Source organism: Myripristis murdjan, chromosome 7 (assembly GCF_902150065.1).
Source record: "Myripristis murdjan chromosome 7, fMyrMur1.1, whole genome shotgun sequence".
NCBI classification, from domain to species: domain Eukaryota; kingdom Metazoa; phylum Chordata; class Actinopteri; order Holocentriformes; family Holocentridae; genus Myripristis; species Myripristis murdjan.
In genome coordinates, this window is record NC_043986.1 from 6,709,526 (window position 1) to 6,732,599 (window position 23,074).

Here is a 23,074-nt window from a genome sequence, read left to right on the forward strand (position 1 = left end):
AAATGCCGACCCAAGACCCTGACTATACAAAATCAAAAATACTGTTTAAAAAAAAAAAAAGAGAAAGACAAAAACCAAAAACAGACAGGTGGCAGATGGACCGGGCTGCGACACAAACATTTCTGTGAAGCCTGCTGCCGCTTTGGGCCGCGTTAGAGGCACAAACCAAGTGTTTACTCAGTAATATTCAGATTATTTTTTATAATATAACACAAATTTGCCCACAAAAACGACCCAAATGACCCTACAATTAGATCAGGGGAGCAGGATTTGTTAGCCTGCAGGGTTTACCTGCCAAAAAAGGGTTTCTGGGCTGCAGGATTATGGCTGAAACGATAATCGAGATTATTTTATGAGACATAGTGGGTGAGATTTCTAATCAAAATCCTTCCACTTCATGTTTTATGGGGAAAAAATCCTTTACTTTTGGCATCTTTTGGCATTCAAAGTGAATTTAAACGACTCAGTATCGCCAGAATGATTCGAAGAAATTAAAGTTATGATATGTATGTCTATTAATTGTGCTGCGCTAATGTGGAGATGTAGCAGAGGGACATGTGACTGTGCAAAGAGATTCATGACAGAGGAAGAGAGAGAGAGAGAGAGAGAGAGAGAGAGAGAGAGAAGTGTAATGAAGCAATTTGGAAACGATAAATGGATAAAGAGAAGGAGAAAGAGGAGAGGGGGAAGGGGGAGGGGGAGACAAAGCAGCCGCTCGCTGTCCTCCACATTTTAATATTTGATTCTCTAATTTCCACCACTTTGAGGCGCAGATTCAGGCGGCGGAGGATGTGGCGCGTCCGTTTACCCCCCTCCGGCGCCTCGGCGACCGCACACCATAATAGGTTGCCATGGCGACGGCTTCGGCAGCCTGTCGCACCGAGGCGCCCCCGCGGGCAAACGCGGCCCGTTGGAACAAATCGGTGAAAAGACGGGAGAATGAGCGAGAAAGAGAGAGAGAGAGGGAGAGACACAGGAGATGTGAATGGAGCGAGGGATGAATGACAAGGAGAGAGAGAGGGAGAGAAGGTAAGGAAGGGAGGAAGGAAGGAAGGATGGGAGAAGGATGAAGAAAACAAAAACAAAGAACAGGAAGCGCAGACCCTTGAAAAGCTCTCGACACGAGCCGCCCTCGCCTCCTCACAATCAAACACAATCATGACTAATGACCACAGCCAATACAGCCCTCCCTCCCTCTCTCTCTCTCTCTCTCTCTCACACACACACACACACACACACACACACTCTCTCTCTCTCTCCTGCTCCTTCCTTTGATCCCCTCTCGTTTACCGGCAGCGCTTCGGTAATGAAACCCCAAAATTAAATCACTGGCACGCCGCCTCCGAGTCGAGTCAGGTGAACGCAATTTACATAAATATCAGCCGAAACAGCCAAACGTCTCGTGTGTGCGTCGGAATTTCATTTACCGCCATAAAACAAAACAAAACAAAAAAAAACGGTGATGTGATGAAGCCGGACTGTTTTCCTGTAAACAGCCGCTCCGAAATTAAGGCCACAATCAGAGAAAAATAATGAAGTTCCTGCAGCTGAAACACTTGAGTGCCTATGTGGATAATCTGCAGGTACGGCAGAGATGATGTGGTGCAGCCGGACGTGTGATGATGAGGATCCTAACAAGGTGAAGTGCTTCTGTATGAGGAAGTTATTTCAGCTTTTCTTTCTGTGCGTCTGCAGGGAAAACAGGGTTTCTCTGTGCATATATCTGGAAGATAATAACACATTATAATTCCATCGCAAAGAAATGCAGCTCATTCATCGACGAGATCTACTGTCCGACGGTTTCCCCCGCATCGGGATTTCACGCTGTCGTCTTTGTAAACATGAGGAAAACAAAGAGCCTGTGTGGAGAGAGGCGGGTTCCTGGCCTCTGAGTGGCATCAGGCTTTATTTTTAATTAGTGGGAAAGCAAAAGCAACGTGTGAATTTTCAAGCCGCTCCGACTTTCCGTTTTTCTGCAATTCCGGTTTGAAGCCGAAATCCGGACGCAATACACACTAATGGTGGGATGTTCGGAGAGCCTGCCAGGGAGAAATTTTTTGGCACGTAACTTCTCCCACAGCTTTCGTTTTAGGCCCACAAAATGAATTGGAAAAATGTGTGGCCCGATTGGGAGAAGTTTGCTATTACTTTTATAAGGAATCCGACTCACGGAATTCTCGCAATTCCAATTTTACGGAAAATTTCGGCCATCCGAAATGAATGGCCAAAACTTCCCAAGGCTCTGAGGTGCAGAGCTTTTGACCTGCGTCCACGCACCAAATACGAAAAACGTGCGTCTTGTGGAGAAGAAGCTGTGTGTCGATTTTCAAGCCGCTCCGACTTTCCGTTTTTCTGCAATTCCAGTTTGAAGCCGAAATCCGGACGCAATACACACTAATGGTGGGATGTTCGGAGAGCCTGCCAGGGAGAAATTTTTTGGCACGTAACTTCTCCCACAGCTTTCGTTTTAGGCCCACAAAATGAATTGGAAAAATGTGCGGCCTGATTGGAAGAAGTTTGCTATTACTTTTATAAGGAATTCGACTCACGGAATTCTCGCAATTCCAATTTTACGGAAAATTTCGGCCATCCGAAATGAATGGCCAAAACTTCCCAAGGCTCTGAGGTGCAGAGCTTTTGACCTGCGTCCACGCACCAAATACGAAAAACGTGCATCTTGTGGAGAAGAAGCGGTGCGTCGATTTTCAAGGCGCTCCGACTTTCCGTTTTTCCGCAATTCCAGTTTGAAGTCGGAATTTCGGACGCAATACACACTAATGGCGGAATGTTCGGAGCGCCAGAGTGAGTGACATCACGGCTAGAGTGCAGCAGCCCTGAAAAATCGTCTAAAAATTTTGTCTTTTACTTGCTCTCCTGGCCACAATTTTCACTCCACATGCATAAATTCGGGTAAAGTAGTAGGAAAACTAGTTTTGCTTTGAAAAATGTAAATACAAAAGCAAAGTAGCTTCAACTTTTTAAACGGTGACACTTAACGAGGCAGGAGTGCCAGCTCTCTCCCCCATAGACTCCCATTATATCTGGAACCCAAAATGTGGGGAGAGGAGGAGAAACACACCCTTTTTTAACTCGCTCTAGGGCAGGCATTTTTGGGAGTTGAAACATAATTTTGACACAGTTTGAAAGCCCAAAGCCTTACCTTTCTCATGATACATTTTATTTTCTGCTTGGAAACCACGCACCACGGTCACTCTTCCAACTTGCCCACACAGTTTCCCCAGAAACGGCACTTTTCTAGTTATTTTTTTGAAGTTTCTCTGATCCTGTATACTCTTCTGTCTTGTCACATTTTTATTTACACTCGGCTGGATCAGTGTATCTTCGTTAGATGGACAGAAAACACGCGTTAAGCTGTCCATCTTTTTATCGGTAACTTTTTTCGGACATGAGCAAACAGGTGGAGCCTCGTCTCAGTTGTCAGTTTATTTCCTGGGGAACTTTTCAAGCAGCTGACAGGTTCCTTCAGCCTGTTGCCGTCTGTGTTTTTCCACCTCAGATTAGATCGGGTCAGATTAGGCGGATTGATCCACTGAGTCAAATGAAGCCAAGAGCCTTCACAATAAATCATCAGTTTGTGTGTTTGACGGTTATTTATTTGTGCTTTAGAACGAAATCGCCATGAAACAGTCAGAACGTAATGTCTTATTTCTCTTGTTCGTTACCTTTCTCATGTACACCACAGCGCCGTCTTCTCTCTCTCTCTCAGCTCGATTTGTGCCATCTCTCTTTTTTGACGTCTTTTTTAAAGCGAGTGAAGAAGCCGACAGCAAAGCCTAACTTGACTTTTAATGTTACCAAACAAAGAGAAACGTCCTCCTCTCATCTTAACCTGCTCCTACATCGATTTTTTTTTACTTTTTATGAATGAAATGGTACACAAGGAGGGACTTTTTCTGACTTTTCTGGGGTAAAAAAAAAGTCCCTGGAACTACATTTTGACCCTGGTTCCTGCGGTCGAAACGCAGACAGCTCCTGAAAAGCTTCCTAGTCCCTGAGGAAAGTTTCCTGCAGTTGAAAGTTTACCAAAGCTGGCACACTGAAACGTCCTGGATCACGCAGCGCCTGTCCTGCTCAGAAGAGACGAGGAGAGCGGTGGAAACATCACGAAGGACCAAACATGAAACGTAAAATCTGGGCGAAACCTGGCACCAGATGGACTGCACTGTGTGTGAGTGGACGTTACTCAGCTGCCTCTGGTGCTGCAGGAGATGTAAGACTCACGCTGGAGGTGGAGGTGGAGGTGGGTGACGTCTTTTTGTTTTCTTTGTTTTCTTTCACACTCGGCCAGATTGCGGCCAGCGTCTCCAGATCGGTGCGAGGCGGTTTGAGGAACGCGGTGCAGCTCCGGCCCCGGTGACTCTCAGTTAAACGGACACTGATGCAGAAACCTGCTGTGTGACTGAATGAGACGACACACATCCACCGACACCAGCGATCAAAGCCTTTTCTCACCCAGGCCTCGAGCGCCCGACCCCGACACTGAACCCAGCAGCATCACACCCGCTCATTTTCACCGCCACCTTCAATCTGGACAGACGGCTCATAACACGGTGTCCTCACTTGTTACCTCGGTCTGTTAAAACGTTAAAACGGTGAACTCGCGAGCTCCCGTTCTGTGGGTTTTCCCCCACATTTCTGAACCCCAAGCAGTTTTTGGGTGTTTTCTGCTCCCCTCACATTTTGGCTCACTGTGGGCTTGTTTTTCACTGCAATTACAAGTGCTGCACCTCTATGGAAACAGCACAGCTGTGGCTATCACCTCTAAATGTCTAAAATGCTAAAAATGTCTTTCACACAGTATGAAAGAGTTATAGTGCCATATATAATAACAAAATAAAAAAGGCAAACTGATTTTTTATGATAATTTATTTTACAAAAATCGAAAAACATTGGAATAAATGTACAGAACATATATTTCAGGTGCCCACAAGTGTCACTGATCCAGAAAAAAAAAAAGTAGAGTTTCACATGATTTATTTCCTGAAATATTAACATTTTTCCAACCTGTATAAACTTAGGTGTTTTTACTGCCTTGCGCCTTTCCATGTTGCTACTGCTGCCTACACACTGAAATTCAATGAATTTTTGTCACGCGACTGTTGGGCTCACCTGAATCAATCAAGATGTCTCAGATCGGCTGAAGACCGCAGAATTTTCTGTTTTTTGAATGATCTGGATTGAGTAAACGACTATTTTTTGGCGAATTGTTGAATGAAGCATGTATAATAAAATGATTCGAATGAAAAATCACTTTTTTAGGCTTAGCTTCGTCCTTTTTTCTACCGCTAAACCGAAGTCGGAGATGTTGCATTCAGGGACCGTCGGAAAATTCAAATTCCGACGAAAAAATAGGTTTTAAAGCTTCCAGCTATGATAAACAATTGAATTTTGATTTTTTAAAAAATACATGTCTTTCTATCCCGCCGGCGGGTTTGGGGTTCAGGGGGTTAATATCTGATGATTCCTCTCAGATCTGCCCTTTAATCAGCTCCGACACCTTTTCCCACCCATCGAGGAAAGGCAGTGCCAGTGTTTATTCCTGTTTCATTGTGCTACTTAGCGCCGTGTGTGTTTTCAGGTCCGAGTCATTTCCTGGATTTTGGGTGACGTGGGTTCAGCGCCGCCGCCGCCTCACTTTGAGAGACGGAGGACGGCGTACCTGAGCGCAGATTGCTGCCGAACACCGAGCCTGTTTTTTCTCTCAGGCCACACGTTTCCCTCTGCGCTCTGACACTGGATTTGTGTTTTTCAGACGAATGGATCAGGAGTTGGTTCGATCCCCGCTCCAGCTCATTGCCACCTGTCGGCTCTCGCTGCTGCAGAGACGTTGCTAGGCAAAAAAAAAAAAAAAAAAGTGTACACCATTTTCCTCCCGCAGCTTGAAAGGTATCTTCCTTTATTAGAGCATCTTTGATCGCACCGCCATCCATAACAGCAGACTGTCGTGTAACTCTGTCAAATGTCTCGAATCTCATGTTTTGATGTAAAATGTAAAGATAATGTACGCAAAAACAGAAACGATGGAGTGAAATGCTTTGATATTTTTGGTTGTGACGGGGGGGGAAAGTGCTGTCCTTAACTCCTGAGGCATTTCTAATTTCTATTCTGAGAAAAAAGCAGCATTCTTCATTTTTTTTTATTTTTTTATTTTTTCAACCACATCATAACAAAGTGGGTTTGCCCTCCCCTTTGAATCTGTGTGGGAAACGAGTGTGCACCCGTCACCTCTCCTCTCACGGCTGCAGTCATGCTGTAACTCATCCTATATAATTACAGAGAGATTATATACTGTAAAGCATGTGTATACCTGCAAAACCTCTCTTTGAAGCACACTCATCCAGATAATAACATGTTTCACATCACTATAAATAATTTTTACATGCTTTGTTTAAAAAAAAAAAAAAAAAAGGTGCCAGTATGCCTCAGTGTTTCCTGATTTTACTCGCGTTTTAATTGTTTTTGAACCGTCTTTAATTGTTTTTATGATGAGTTTATGACTTGTTTTATTCGTGGTTTGTGTCATTAATTTTATTTTTGCTGCCTTTATGAAGCACGTTGTGACCTGGGTTTGGAAAAGCGCTCCATAAATAAAGATTATGATCATTGTTATTGTTTTATGACCTTGGATCTTTCTCTTGGTGCCGGCGGAGATGTGTGTGTGTGTGTGTGTGTGTGTGTGGTGAACCTGCCGGGTTAAACAAGGGTTAAACGCGGCACGAGTGTGTAAGCGCTCCGCTCGGTTAAATAAGAGTTAACCAGCAGCGTCGGCTCTCTTCATGTTTCGCCTCCCTCTGCTTTCCCACCAGTGGACACCTGAGCTGCCAGCAACTGTTAGCACACACTCACAGAGAGAAACCATATGTTAATGAGGACACACACACACACACACACACACAGTTCACAGGCTCCTCCACCACCACCACCAAGCAGGCTCCATCTGCTGTGTGTACCTTTGTGTGTGTGTGTGTGTGTGTGTGTGTGTGTGTGTGTGTGTGACAGAGGGTGTCCCGGCAAACCACAACAAAACGCCCTGCTGGATCCTATAAATAGTGACCATCATGTTCAGAAGCAGCTCCTCCCTGCAGCCTCAGCCGCTCCTTCTCTCTCTCTTCACTGCACATTTTGCATTTTACACACCAAGCCGACTTCAACACTGAATTTACCTCCAATTTGTAATAAAAAAAAGATTAAAAGCAGCCAACGACACACTGACGAAGGAAATAAGAAGCTAAGGAGAGAGTATAAGGTGTTTTTTTTTTTTCCAATTTGACTTGGTTTATGTGACTGAAGATGGCATAAAAAAGCAGAAGTAGCACAACTTTGTTAATTTTATGGGATTTTATGACATAAGGTTGTGTGATTTACTGCCTGCATGGACATAATTGTACCCACAGTATAACTATGCAGCCTTTTGGTGCTGCTGTTGTCGATCAGAGGCAAAAAAACTCCAAACCATCAAGTGTAAAAGCCTTAACTCTGATTTAAATTTCACGTTGCAAAAAGTAAACCGTTAAAATCGGCAAATCGATTCTCATTTGGCTTCCGTGTCCTGATGCTTTTGTCAAGAAATGAGCTTGAGCCATTTTTCTAAGTCATTTTTGAGGCTTTACAAGGCAGTAATTTGTAGTTATGGTAAGTTATGGTAATACAAAATATGATACAACACAGTGCAACAGAGCAGCATGCTGTGTGTGTACAATACTGCTGCATTAGGCATCATTTATTGGCCTGAGGAGAGCTGATCTGCACAAAAGAAGCTGTTTTGTCTTCACGCTGATCACAGTATTATTTTTGATATTCTACAAGTTTATATAAAATTGAGGTGTGCTATTATTTTTAGTTTGTGAGGAAAAACATGCTGTAACTGATGCAGAGCTGATGAAGCTGAATGAAGAGGAACAGCATTCTAGTGTCTCTGCAAAATCACTAAGCCCTGCACTGAGAAGCGCACACACACACACACACACACACACACACACACGGATGCCCATATGACCTCCATATGGCCAGTGACTTCATTATAAAAATGCCTCACATCTTTAATTAGTTACATCCAGATATCTTGTCATATAGACTTTTTCACACCACAGAGACACACACACACACACACACACACACACACACACACACACAAAGACACACTTACAGCTGGCATATGCTGCTAGCTGTCACTGCTGACCCGTGGTGTGTGTGGGTGTGTGTGTGTATGGCGTGGAGTGAAGTGGAGTGTATATGACAAGCTGACTGGTTTTTCTAGTAATTGGAGATGTGCATGAATGACGTGTGTGTGTGTGTGTGTGTGTGTATAAACATAGGAAGGGCAATAAATAATGAAACACCGTAAAATAATAGCTGTAGCAACACCCAATTTATAGGAATTCTACATTACATACATTAAAAAACATGACGTGTGTGTGTGTGTGTGTGTGTGTGTGTGTGTGTGTGTGTGTGCATGTGGCTGTGTAGAGGTGAGCGGACGGTGTTGTTGGCCTGCTGGTGTGTTTGATGAAGGCAGGATAAATCTTATTAGAGCCTTTGTGCCTTGAATGCTGATGGGCCACGGTGCTGACCTTTAGATGAGCCACACAGTTCAAACAGACAGACGCACATCACACACACACACACACACACACACACACACACACACAGTTATCAGACACACACACACACTCCCGAGTCCTACATACAGGCGGCATTTCAAACCATCACCGTGATGATTTTGGGTCGCCTGCAGCTGTTTTCACCCTCCATATTACACAGCCAATGGCGCGGGAAGTGGGGGGGTCAGGGGTTCAATATAGGCAGAAAAAAAGCTAAATAGGTATATGCTAAAGTTGAGTGCACGCATTTCATTTTCCTTCTATTGTATGTAATAATTGATGCATTTCCTTTTTTTGGCCAGTTGTTGGTATTTGGTTGGTAATTGTGGAGAGATTTTTGTAAATCCACTTGGTGTGATTAATGAGGAGTATTGTTTCATAGCAGTTTCATTTCATAATTACTGGACTTGCTGACAGGACGTCTCATTACTTTGAACACACTGATGGATTATTTTCACTGATTTCAATACACATAGCACACGTATAGCCCCGGCACAGCCCTGTTTGGCCTTGGAGTGTTTCCATTGCTTATGGTACCAGCGGGTCGGCGTCATAGAATTAGAGAGGCGCGCTCGTTGCCAAGGAGTTGTTATAGTAACAAGAGGAGCTGTCAGTTAGCCTACATTAGCTTTTTGCCACTTTTTTTAATGGACAAAATCTTGTTTGAATAAAAAAGCCACCGGCCAGCAGCAGGTGGGCTGGCCGCGGCACCGGTGTCGCGGCGGGCCCGCTTGACGCCGACCGGTGCCGCAGCCGGCCCGCCAACTGGTGCCGCGGCCGACCCGCTTGACGCCGACCGGTGCTGCAGCCGGCCCGCCGACCGGTGCCGCGGCCAACCCGCTTGACGCCGACCGGTGTCGCGGCCGACCCGCTTGACGGCGACTGGTGTCGCGGCCGACCCGCCTGATGCCATCATCATCATCTTCGCAGATGCTCTGCCATCTGCACTTAGTGGTCACATTTCCATTTCCATTTGTAAGAAAAATGTAAACTAGGCTACAAAACAGAAAAACCCAACAAAAAACTCAACAAGCAAATCAACTCCTTCCATAATCTCTCCAGAAACTAATGTTTGTAAATAATAGCCCACTGGCTGAAGGTTTAATGGTTGACACTTGTCACTTGTCAGTTTGTAGCAGCCTGGTTAACTGACATTCTAACGGACCAATCACAAAGGGAGATCAAATTTAGGCCCGCCTCCGCGGCCCCGTTCTAATGGGCCAGCACCAGATGTCAAACTGGGCTGAAATCTTTCACGATTAGTTCCCGGAACCAAGCGGGCTGGTGTAGTGGGAATGAATGCGGAACCGTGAATTTCACGGCACGGCACGGCACTATAGTGGAAAAACGCTATATGTGACATGGTGGGACTTTGGGAAAACATTTTTTCTACCTTTGAAGCTTTTTATGAGGCAGTTTTATGGGGAAGTTGGAGCTGAAGGGGTTAAAGGAGTGTTGCAGCAGTTTCACTTACATAAGTCTCTTTATATTACTCTAGACTTTTTCTTGTTATTTTGCAGAGTAAACACTGTGCAGTAAACCAGATCTACATTTTTCAGACTGGATCTGTTGGATCTGTTGTGTTGACTGAGTCGTCACTGACAGGAGGGTCATAATATAACTGGAGATAATTTTAGCTATTGGTTGAATATGAAAATGAGACGTAACAGTTTAATTATTTTTGTCATAAACTTCACTTCATGTTGTAAATAAGAGCTAAACACACACTGCCTCTTTAAGATCGCTCCTCTTCCTGGAGTGAATCAGTAGCTGAACCCCTCCCACTTCTGTCTGATCTCAAACTTTACGAGTTTTATTCTGCCCAGATATTTCCTGCTTCTCAGATCTGACAGTTTAAAGACGAGTGGAAACAACACAGTGTGAAGGACAAGAGCCCACAAGCCCGTTTACAGCAGATCAGCGAGTGACTGTGAGGAAAAGCTGCTGTTTGCTTTGGATCGGAGCACAACTCTTATCTGTTGATAGAAAGTGAAACTAGCAGACGTTCACTGTGACTGAGAGGGGAAATGGCACAACGAGGAATTCAGCCGGACTCGGCAAAGTTTTGCTGTTCCATCTGTCTGGATCTGCTGAAGGATCCGGTGACTATTCCCTGTGGACACAGCTACTGCATGAGCTGTATTAAAGACTGCTGGGATGGAGAGGAGCACAAGGAAATCTACAGCTGCCCGCAGTGCAGAAGAACCTTCACACCGAGGCCTGTCCTGGGGAAAAACACCATGTTAGCAGACATAGTGGAGGAAATGAAGAAGACGGGACTCCAAGCTGCTCCTCCTGATCTCTGCTACGCTGGACCTGGAGATGTGGCCTGTGATTTCTGCTCTGGGAGGAAACTGAAAGCCCTCAAGTCCTGTCTGGTGTGTCTGGCCTCTTACTGTGAACAGCACCTCCAGTTTCACTACAATGCAGCTCCATTTAAGAAACACAAGCTGGTGGAAGCCACCGTGAAGCTTCAGGAGAACATCTGCTCTTGTCACGATGAGGTGATGAAGATTTTCTGCCGCACTGATCAGCAGTGTATCTGTTATCTCTGCTCCATGGATGAACATGAAGGCCACCGCAAAGTCTCAGCTGCAGCAGAAAGGACCGAGAGGCAGGAAGAGCTCGGGCTGAGTCGGCAAAAAATCCAGCAGAGAATCCAGGGCACAGAGAAAGATGTGAAGGTGCTTCAGGAGGAGGTGGAGGCCATCAATCGCTCTGCTGATAAAGCAGTGGAGGACAGTGAGCAGATCTTCACTGAGCTGATCAGTTTGGTTGAGAAAAGAAGGTCTGATGTGAAGCAGCAGATCAGATCCCAGCAGGAAGAGGAAGTGAGTCGGGCTGAAGAAGTTCAGGAGAAGCTGAAGCAGGAGATCGCTGAGCTGAGGAGGAAAGACGCTGAGCTGGAGCAGCTCTCACACACAGAGGATCACATCCATTTTCTACAGAATTACCCCTCGCTCTCATGTCTCAGTGAATCTACACACTCACCCAGCGCCAACATGCGCCGTCTGAGCTACTTTGAGGATGTGACTGCAGCTGTGTCAGAGCTGAGAGACAAACTACAAGAGCTTCTGAGTGAGGAATGGTTCAAGATCTCACTGACAGTGACTGGAGTGGATGTTCTACTGCCACAACCAGAGCCCAAGACCAGAGCTGAGTTCTTACAATATTCATGTCACATCACACTGGATCGAAACACAACAAACACACGTCTGTCATTATCTGTGGGGAACAGAAAAGCAACATTTATGGCAAAAGAACGGTCATATCCCAGTCACCCAGACAGATTTACTGATTGGAAGCAGGTTCTGAGCAGAGAGAGTCTGACTGGACGTTGTTACTGGGAGGTGAAGTGGAAGGGGGGAGTTGATATAGCAGTCTCATATAAGGATATCAGCAGAACAGGGATCGGGGATGAATGTGCATTTGGATACAATGACAAATCTTGGGCATTGGATTGTTACAACAAGAACTTTTACTTCAGACACAACAATATTGTAACTAAAATCCCGCTCCCTGTGTCCTCCAGAGTGGGAGTGTACCTGGATCACAGAGCAGGTATTCTGTCCTTCTACAACGTCTCTGAAACCATGACTCTCCTCCACAGAGTCCAGACCACGTTCACTCAGCCTCTCCATGCTGGACTTTGGCTTCCAAGTGGAGCCACTGCTGAGTTTTGTGAGCTCAAGTAGACAGAAATGAATAAAGCAGTTCTGTCGTCTATTTCTATAACATCTGTGTTGGTAAGCACTTATTTCTGTTTTTTTTTTTTTTTTTTTTTTTTACATCAAGAACTGCACATATATGTCTTCATTTTCAAATGATTGTTCTGCAAAATATTTTGTTGCTTTTTTATTTTGCTGCTAAAAGCTCATTGCTGTGGTTTCTCAGTCCTGCACTTCCCAGACGTCACCTGTGGCACATTTTGTTCTTGGTCTGTTCAGCCGTGGTGGATATAGGTTGAACTCCATCAGTCGACAGTAGAGAGAAGCCAAATGAACTGCACTTGACAGGGAAATGTAAAAAAAATATCACTGATTAAACTGTTGAAGAGGCTCTTTATGATTCTTAACTTCACTCAATATTTACTGTAACATGTTTTTACTCTTCCTGTTTTGCTGCTTAATGGAGTCAGAAGTGTGTTTGCACTCATCCTTTTTGTGATCAAAGTAAATCAAATATTGGATGGTACATATTACCAATTGACAACAATAATATATCATGCCAACCAATATATCCCCATAAACCCACCCACCCATTACCCAACCCTAACCCTACTCCAAGTCAGGACCCATGGGACAGGTATCACTACCATACAAGACAAAATCACAGATAGGCAAAACATTAACCGATTAACAGTCAGCACTAGTTACATTGCACTGCATGTTACAGTTGGATACCCAAGTTTTTTAAACATTCAACTACTACACGCCATGACTTCAGTCTAGCCTCTTTGGCTCCATTTGTCTGAGCTGTGGATATCTCCATGTAAACAACATCCACGAAAGAAAGCAGCCATTGCTTCCTAGATAGTAAGTGTGGAGGTTTCCAACGAGTTGCCAGCATTTTCTTTGCAGCTGTTAGTCCGGCCAAGACAATGCATTTTATATGATAAGGAATGGACATTGATGAGAAGTAATTTAAAATCAAAACAGGAATTGAAAGCAGAATTCTTTCTGATACAAGATCTGATAATACATCAGTGACCATTTTCCAGAAAAGAGCAACAGGCTGGCATTCCCAGTACATGTGTAAAAATGTGCCAGTCACACCCAGGGAACATAGGGTACACAAGGGATCAGTATTCCCATTCATAAGGTAAAGCTTATGAGGAGTAAGGTATGTTCTATGGACAAAGTTAAAATTAATTTGTTGGTGGTCTGGGTTTCGAGATGATAGCTTGATATTAGACCATATAGCATCCCAGTTAAGTTCCTGTCCAAACTCTGGAACATCTCCTCTCCAAATTTTATCCAAAGGTAAAGGCTTATATGTAGCTTCTAATAAATATTTATATAAAATCGATACCAAGCCATCAGATTCCTTCTCCGTGGTGATAAGCTCATGTAAAGGATGAATTGGTAAAGACTGTTCCCATGGAACCCCATGCGCTCTGAGTGATGCTCTTAACTGCAAATAAAAAAAGAAGGATGTCCCTGGCAGATTGAAATTGCTCTTGATGTCTTGGAATGGACAGAGACCCCTGTTGTCATGAATATCACCAAGCAAACGAACATCCTGCTTTTCCCAAGGGCTAAATGTAATGGGCCTACTCCCAATCATCAGACCTCTGTTATTAAAGATAGGTGTGTGAAGATGCCATAAGCCAGATGTTTTACAGAGTTTTTCAACAGAACGCCAAGTTCGAATGAGCTCAAAAACCAGCAAGCCAAAACGTAGTCGGCAGTGCTTGAGAGAAATATCAGAAAAAATTACTTCGTGTAGGTTAGAGGGGGATACTAAATTTTCCTCCAAACTACGCCAGGAAACTTCCAGATGGCGAACAAACCAAGTGCCTAGAGGCCTTAAGACGAAAGACCAAAAATATAGTTTGAAATTTGGCACTGCCAGACAACCATCTGATCTTTTGCGCTGCGATGTTGAAGATTTAATACGAGGACGTTTCCCCTTCCAAATAAATTTGGTAACTGCTGACTGAAGTTTATTCCAATATCCAGCAGGAGGAGACAAAGGGATCATAGAGCTCACAAAATTTATTCTAGGCATTATGTTCAATTTGATGATTGAGATCCGGCCCTGAAGGGAATTATTCATATTAAACCACCTGTCTAGATCACGAACTGTCTTGTCAAGTACCTGGGCATAGTTATACTTTACGACACTCTTCACAGAAGAAAAAATATCTATGCCCAGATATCTGAACTGTTGGACTATTGGGATGACGACAGGTAGAGAAAGAGATTTAGCGGCTTCATTCAATGGCAACAGAGCGGATTTCCCCCAATTAATCTTTAGGCCAGAGAAGGCCCCGAATGTCTCCATAGCAGATAATAGGTGTGGCACTGATTGTGATGGATTTTCCAAAAATGCCAAAATGTCATCAGTATATAAGGCCAGATGGTCTTGTGTACCTTTAATTGAAATAGGTCTAATCACAGTGGACTCTCTAATCATCTGAGCTAGGAGCTCCATTGAAAGAGCAAAGAGACTGGGACTCAACGGACAGCCTTGACGAGATGATCTTGTGACTGAAAATATTGGAGAACAATTTCTGCCTGTAAGCACCATTGCGGTTGGGTTTGAATATAAAACCTTGATCATTGAAATGAAGCTCTTACCAAATCCCATTCTCTCAACTACAGCCCACAAGTACGACCATTCCAGTCTGTCAAATGCCTTCATAGCATCCAAGGATAGAACAGTCGCTGGAAAATTAATCTCAGCTGATGAATTAATTATATGTAGTAGGCGTCTGAGATTGTCGGAGACTAATCGTGATTTAATAAAACCTGTTTGCACTCGTCCTTCTTTGTAGCTGAATAGCTGTTTGTTGATTTTGTTTCCAGTACTTTGTAACTACAGTGGTATGGAAAAAGTTTGGGCACCCCTTAGGAAAATCACTACATCAATTTGTCACTTGCTGAGCTTTTGAAGCAGCAACTTCATTTTAACATATGTTATACCTTATGGAAACAGAAACATCTCAGTAGTGAAATCATTTTTATTGGTCCAACAGAAACATTTTTATGTGCATTTAAACAAAAATAGGCATGTGCATAAATTTGGGCAACCCAAAGAAATAATGCCATTAATATTTAGTAGAGCCTCCTTTTGCTGCAATAACAGCTTGTAGACGCCTCCTATAGCCACAGAGAAGTCCCTGAAGTCTGGCAGGTGGTATTTTGGGCCATTCCTCCAAACAAAACACCTCCAGTTCAGTCAGGTTTCTTGGCTTCCGTGCGTAGACAGCCTGCTTCAAATCAATCCATACATTTTCAATGCTGTTAAGTTCTGGGGACTGGGATGGCCATTCTAGAACATTGTACTTGTGCTTCTGCATGAATTCCTTGGTGGATTTTGAACAGTGCTTAGGATCATTGTCCTGCTGAAAAATCCAATCCCGGCATAGCTTCAACTTTGTGACCAACTCTTGAACATTCTTGTCAAGAATCTGCTGATACTGAGAGGAATTCATGTGGCCCTCAGCTTTAACAAGGTTTCCAGTACCTGTGCTAGCCAGGCAGCCCCATAACATGATGCACCCTCCACCAAATTTCAAAGTAGGCAATAAGTTCTTCTATGGAATTCAGTGTGTTTTTTTCGCCATGCATACCTCCTCTTGTTCTGACCAAATAACTCTATCTTAGTCTCATCTGACCACAGTATTTTTTTTTCCAAAATGCGTCTGGCTTGTCCAGATGTGCTTTTGCATACCTCTTGCGACTCTTCTTGTGATGAACACTCAGGAAAGGCTTTTTGCGCATCACCCTTCCAATGAGCTTTTCTAAGTGCAAAGTACGCTGGATTGTGGAATGATGAACAACTACACCATCAGCAGCCAGATGTTCTTGTAGTTCTCTGGAGGTGGTCTGTGGCTTGTCTGTGACCATTCTAACCATCCTTCGCCTGTGCCTTTCTTGTTTTTTTTTTCAGCCTACCACATCTTTCCTTCACAAGGACTGTTCCTGTGGCCTTCCATTTCTGCACTACATTTCTGACTGTGGAGACAGACAGTCCAAACCTTCCAGATAACTTCTTGTACCCTTCTCCTAATTCATAATAATGAATTATCTTAGTTTTTAGGTCAGTCGAGGGTTGTTTAGAGGCCCCCATGTTGCCACTCTCTAAGAAAGAACCTAGGACAAGCACAGCCAGAAATGACCTATGTTAAAAAGGGACTACACATGTAAATTAGCTAGTAGCTAATTCTGGTATGGCTGAGAGCTATGCACTGCCCCTGTTAAATAAATAAATAAATAAACAGCCTTTTTCATGATTGGTTCCACCTGTCTTTGTAATTGAAGGTCTAACAAACTAATCAAAGCAATTTTGTGCTGAACCTGTCAGCTATAAATCCCTACAGGTCTTGAAATGAATGCAATTAAAAGGGTGCCCAAACTTTTGTACATCACATTTTTTACATTTTATTTTAATATAATAAAACTATGTAATGCTACTCTAAGAATTTCGGTCTGGAAAACACTCAAATGTCTACATCTATGTAGGAAAACAAATGTTGTTGCTGTGATCTTCTCTTGTAAAAGTAGAGCTAATTATCATGAAATCTCAGAGGGGTGCCCAACTTTTTCATACCACTGCATGATTTTTTTTAATGCACTGCAAATGAAATGATGCTTCTTCTTGTCAGTGGGAAATTATTCATGTGTTCCTCCACAGTGTTGAGGAACACTCAATAGAGGTGATGGATTTGGGGCATGTATACCTGGGTTAACGGGAATGAGCCAAACCATGAGCCAAATAACTGTTGTTATTTTTTATACCGTAAGTGTTGCAATATAGGGGCATGGATGAGGTGCATGGGATAGAGGCACTGTGAATGAGCTGAACACACAACACGGCACTTTTTGGCCCCCCCACTTCTTAAGTGAATCCGGCACTCCTGGGTAAGAGTCAACAGAATGGAAACACATGAGCAGCAGTTTAGACCCTGCAGGTCCAACACACATATCTGGGGTTGGTAAATTAATCCTAAAAGAATTATTTCAATCTCAGCTGTTTAATATAACACATAATCTGTTCAATATAGGCAGAAAAAAAGCTAAATAGGTATATGCTAAACTTTTGAGTGCACACATTTCATTTTCCTTGGGGTGGGGATGGGGGGGGGGCAGACACACACACACACACACACACACACACACACACACACACACACACGCACACACACATACACACACTAACATATAAACACACTTCCCCAACATTAGCATGTACACACCACCTGCTTTGTGTTATTATGTGAGGCATGTTGTGTGTTTTTGTTGCCGTGGTTTGTAGCAGTAAAAGCAGAGAGAGCACAGCTTCATCAACTATTGAACTCAACATTTTTTTGACTGACAGTTTTATTGATCACTAAAATAGCAATGACTTGGAATGAAGTTGATTTGATGTTTAAAAAAAAGAAAGTATCTCTGATGTAGTTGAGCTACATTAGTCATTTTATTGTCGCTCAGCTTGCTGCATTTCTCTGGTGGGGAGCTTCAGTGGAGTGAAGCTTCATGTAATGTACAGTAACAGTAACAGTGTACAGCTCAGCTCACTACATTTTCCAAGCAGCTTGCCCAACACTGGGAATATATGTGACATGATGGGACTTGGGAAAAACAAACTTTTTTCTAACTTTGAAGCTTTTTATGAGGCAGTTTTAGGAGGAAGTTGGAGCTGAAGGGGTTAAAGGAGAGTTGCAGCATGAATGGAGTTTTGTTTCACTTCCCTTAATGTCACTCTAGACTCTTTTTTTTTACCACCTTTCTTACAAAATATTTTCTATTTTCCTTGTTATTTTGCAGAGTTAACACTGTGCAGTAAACCAGATCTACATTTTTCAGACTGTATCTGTTGGATCTGTTGTGTAGACTGAGATGTCACTGACAGGAGGGTCATAATATAACTGGAGATAATATTAGCTATTGGTTGAAGATGAAAATGAGATGGAACAGTTCATTTTTTTTTTTTATCATAAACTTCACTTTCACAACTTCACACATGTTGTACATAAGAGCTAAACACACACTGCCTCTTTAAGAGCGCTCCTCTTCCTGGAGTGAATCAGCAGCTGAACCCCTCCCGCTTCTGTCTGATCTCAAACTACGAGTTTTATTCTGCCCAGATATTTCCTGCTTCTCAGATCTGACAGTTTAAAGACGAGTGGAAACAACACAGTGTGAAGGACAAGAGCCGACAAGCCCGTTTACAGCAGATCAGCGAGTGACTGTGAGGAAAAGCTGATGTTTGCTTTGGATCGGAGAACAACTCTTATCTGTTGATAGAAAGTGAAACTAGCAGACGTTCACTGTGACTGAGAGGGGAAATGGCGCAGCGAGGAATTCAGCCGGACTCGGCAAAGTTTTGCTGTTCCATCTGTCTGGACCTGCTGAAGGATCCGGTGACTATTCCCTGTGGACACAGCTACTGCATGAGCTGTATTAAAGACTGCTGGGATGGAGAGGAGCACAAGGAAATCTACAGCTGCCCGCAGTGCAGAAGAACCTTCACACCGAGGCCTGTCCTGGAGAAAAGCACCATGTTTGCAGAGTTACTGGAGGAAATGAAGAAGATGGGACTCCAAGCTGCTCCTCCTGATCTCTGCTACGCTGGACCTGGAGATGTGGCCTGTGATTTCTGCTCTGGGAGGAAACTGAAAGCCCTCAAGTCCTGTCTGGCGTGTCTGGCCTCTTACTGTGAGCAGCACCTCCAGCCTCACTATGATATCGCTCCATTAAAGAAACACAAGCTGGTGGAAGCCACCGTGAAGCTTCAGGAGAACATCTGCTCTCGTCACGATGAGGTGATGAAGATTTTCTGCCGCACTGATCAGCAGTGTATCTGTTATCTCTGCTCCATGGATGAACATAAAGGCCACGACACAGTCTCAGCTGCAGCAGAAAGGACCGAGAGGCAGGAAGAGCTCGGGCTGAGTCGGCAAAAAATCCAGCAGAGAATCCAGGACACAGAGAAAGACGTGAAGGTGCTTCAGCAGGAGGTGGAGGCCATCAGTCGCTCTGCTGATAAAGCAGTGGAGGACAGTGAGCAGATCTTCACTGAGCTGATCCGTTTGGTTGAGAAAAGAAGGTCTGATGTGAAGCAGCAGATCAGATCCCAGCAGGAAGAGGAAGTGAGTCGGGCTGAAGAAGTTCAGGAGAAGCTGAAGCAGGAGATCGCTGAGCTGAGGAGGAAAGACGCTGAGCTGGAGCAGCTCTCACACACACAGGATCACATCCATTTTCTACAGAATTACCCCTCGCTCTCATGTCTCAGTGAACCTACACACTCACCCGGCATCAACATCCGTCCTCTGAGCTACTTTGAGGATGTGACTGCAGCTGTGTCAGAGCTGAGAGACAAACTACAGGAGCTTCTTAGTGAGGAATGGTCCAAGATCTCACTGACAGTGACTGGAGTGGATGTTCTACTGCCACAACCAGAGCCCAAGACCAGAGCTGAGTTCTTACAATATTCATGTCACATCACACTGGATCCAAACACAGCACACACACGTCTGTCATTATCTGAGGAGAACAGAAAAATAACACGAATGACAAAAGAACAGTCATATCCCAGTCACCCAGACAGATTTACTGTATGGTCTCAGGTCCTGAGCAGAGAGAGTCTGACTGGACGTTGTTACTGGGAGGTGAAGTGGAAGGGGATAGTTGATATAGCAGTCTCATATCAGGATATCAGCAGAACAGGGAACGGGGTTGAATATGGATTTGGATACAATGACAAATCTTGGTCATTGTTTTGTTACAACATGAACCGTGGCTTCAGACACAACAATATCGAAACTAAAATCCCGCTCCCTGTGTCCTCCAGAGTGGGAGTGTACCTGGATCACAGAGCAGGTATTCTGTCCTTCTACAGCGTCTCTGAAACCATGACTCTCCTCCACAGAGTCCAGACCACGTTCACTCAGCCTCTCCATGCTGGACTTTGGCTTCACGGTACTGGAGCCACTGCAGAGTTTTGTGAGCTCAAGTAGACAGGAGTGATTAAAGCAGTTCTGTCGTCTATTTCTATAACATCTGTGTTGGTAAGCGCTTGTTTCTGTTTTTTTTTTTTTTTTTTTAAACCAAGAACTGCACATATATTCATTTTCAAATGATTGTTCTGCAAAATTTTTTGTTGCATTTTGATTTTGCTGCTAAAAGCTCATTGCTGTGGTTTCTCAGTCCTGCACTTCCCAGACGTCACCTGTGGCACATTTTGTTCTTGGTCTGTTCAGCCGTGGTGGGTTGAACTCCATCAGTCCACAGTAGAGAGAAGCCAAATGAACTGCACTTCACAGGGAAATGTAAAAAAATATCACTGATTAAACTGTTGAAGAGGCTCTTTATGATTCTTAACTTCACTCAATATTTACTGGAACATGTTTTTGCTCTTCCTGTTTTGCTGCTTAATGGAGTCAGAAGTGTGTTTGCTCTCGTCGTCCTTTGTAGCTGAATAGCTATTTGTAGATTTTGTTTCCAGTACTTTGTAACTATGATTTTTTTTAATGCACTGCAAATGAAATGATGATTCTTCTTCTTGTCAGTGGGAAATGATTCATGTGTTCCTCCACAGTGTTGACATGCTGGTTTAACAGGTCGAGTGTGACTGCTGAGAGAGAAACGCCTGTTATGAGATTTTAGTGATTAGGTGTGTCAACCAAGTGAATGTTTATGAAAATGAATAAATAAAAAATATTTCCAAGAATCAACAGTGTTTCTTCTGTTCTCGTTCCAGAAAGTCTATCAACCAGCTGAAGAGAATCTGACAATAACAGGACAGTATGTCTTGACTGGTTTACCTGCTAAAACACAAAGAAGTGCTGTAATGCCCTCCATGAACAGTAGAAAAGACAAAGTGACAGGAGGGAGAAATACCTGCATTCAAAAGTCAGACATTTTACTGTGTCTGGGATGAAATGAAACCAGCTTTGATCGACACTTTGAGCTCAGAACTGAACTGCGTTTTCTTCACCTATGATTGTGGACGCCACTCCCATTTTTTTTTTTTATGCATATTTTCATTTAATCTGTGAGTCCATGTTTACATCAGTTTTAAAAAAATCCATACTTTCCCATCATCATACACTCAGGTGGCATCAAAACTGTCAACAGTGTGGTAAGACAGCTCTGATTGGTTGACTAAGGCGCTCTGCAGTCGTTTATTTGTGAATTGAAGTCACCTGTTCCTACTGTGTGTTTTATTTGCGTTTTGACTCTATATTTCTTTTGCACTTTTAAATGTCCTTTAATGCCTTATGTATAGCACCTTCAAATGCTGTTGTGTGTCAAATGTGCTTTACAAGTAAACTGGCTTTGCTTTGCCTTTATCAAGACACACACACACACACACACACACACACACGCACACACACACACACACACACACACATATATACATACAGTACTTAAATCTAAAAAAAAACAAAAAAAAAACATGGACAACATGGTGCATATATGAGGCCAACTGCCACACTTAATGCTTTCAACACACACGCGCGCACACACACACACACACACACACACACACACACACGAACAGACCCAGACACCAATGTTCAGGTCAACATAATGTCACCCTCCTCTGTGACAAGCACACACTGATCATGGATTTATATCTTCACGCATACACACACACACACACACACACCTTAACATGACAGGGATTTGCATTGTTTGCCAACAGAAATTAAACACACCACTCCTCCCTCAGTCAGTCTTTTCTCATCAGTCTCTCTCTCTCCCTCTCTCTCTCCCTCCATCTCGTTTTCCATCAGAGTGCCATAATCCTGGCAATCAGCCTCGTGTGACAGGAAATCAAACAGGATGTGACACGTGGACAGGAGGCGGTGTTAACCCCGGCCTCGGAGGACGAGTGCGTGTTGTGACCTTGTCTTGTCCCTGTAATAACAGCTTATCAGGAAAACAGCTCCTTTTTTTTCTTCTTCTTCTTCACTGCACACTTTCTGTTTGCATATATTCCCATTCCCATTCCACTAACCTGCTAATTTACAGTGTTCACAGTCTGTATAGTATAGTGATATTTATGTGTTCCTTCCTGTCTGTCTGTCTCTCGCTCTCTCAGCAGGACAACTCAGACTAGAAAATTCCCGCGCGGAAATTTTGAGAGTGCCTCGGGGGCCATTGCCGGGGGGCGCACATCTGACCTCTGTCTGAATCACTAAAAATTAAGCATAGTGATGTATGAACAAAGTGAATTACTTTCAGCTATGGGTGTGTGTGTATTTGTGTCATTACAAAGTAAGAACAGTGATATATGAAAGTGAACTGCATTCAGTTATATTGTGTGTGTGTGTGTGTGTGTGTAAAGGCTGGTACACACTACAAGATAATCGGGCCGATTTTTGTCCCGATCTCCCCCTTCCGATCAAAGCCAGCAAAGGCCCGATTGTCCGATGTTTGCAAACGTCATCGGGTCTGATTTTCCTGTGGTGTGGGGTGTGTTAAGATTGATTTTGTCCGGTCCGATCCGCTCGGAAGGCCTCGGAAGGAGAATTCGTAAATAATGAACATGTTTAATATTTGCGACTAGAAATCCTGTAGTGTGTGGGGCGCTCCGAGAGGAGCCGAGCACGCACAGTGTGGAATGTTTACAGAATGTAACGTTTACCGGAACAAAAGCCAATCAAGACGCGAGCTGTGTCAGTCAGCTGATGGCGCCGGTGAAGATGAAAGTGTCTTGGACCTCGGAAATGGAAGACCAGCTGGTCGATTTATGGCAACAGCATGAATGTTTATTCA

At 43.7% G+C, this 23,074-nt stretch overlaps 2 protein-coding genes and 1 pseudogene across 3 annotated transcripts in view; 2 read left to right on the top strand and 1 right to left on the bottom strand.

Annotated features, from left to right (window-relative positions):
• Nucleotides 1–23,074, bottom strand: part of mtcl2 (microtubule crosslinking factor 2) — a 182,162-nt gene that overhangs the window by 69,655 nt on the left and 89,433 nt on the right. The window lies entirely within an intron of this gene.
• Nucleotides 10,424–12,316, top strand: LOC115362703 (tripartite motif-containing protein 16-like). The gene has a single exon (XM_030056742.1). The coding sequence runs from the start codon at nucleotides 10,649–10,651 to the stop codon at nucleotides 12,314–12,316; it is 1,668 nt and encodes a 555-aa protein (XP_029912602.1). The 5' UTR covers nucleotides 10,424–10,648.
• Nucleotides 18,637–20,395, top strand: LOC115362702 (tripartite motif-containing protein 16-like; annotated as a pseudogene).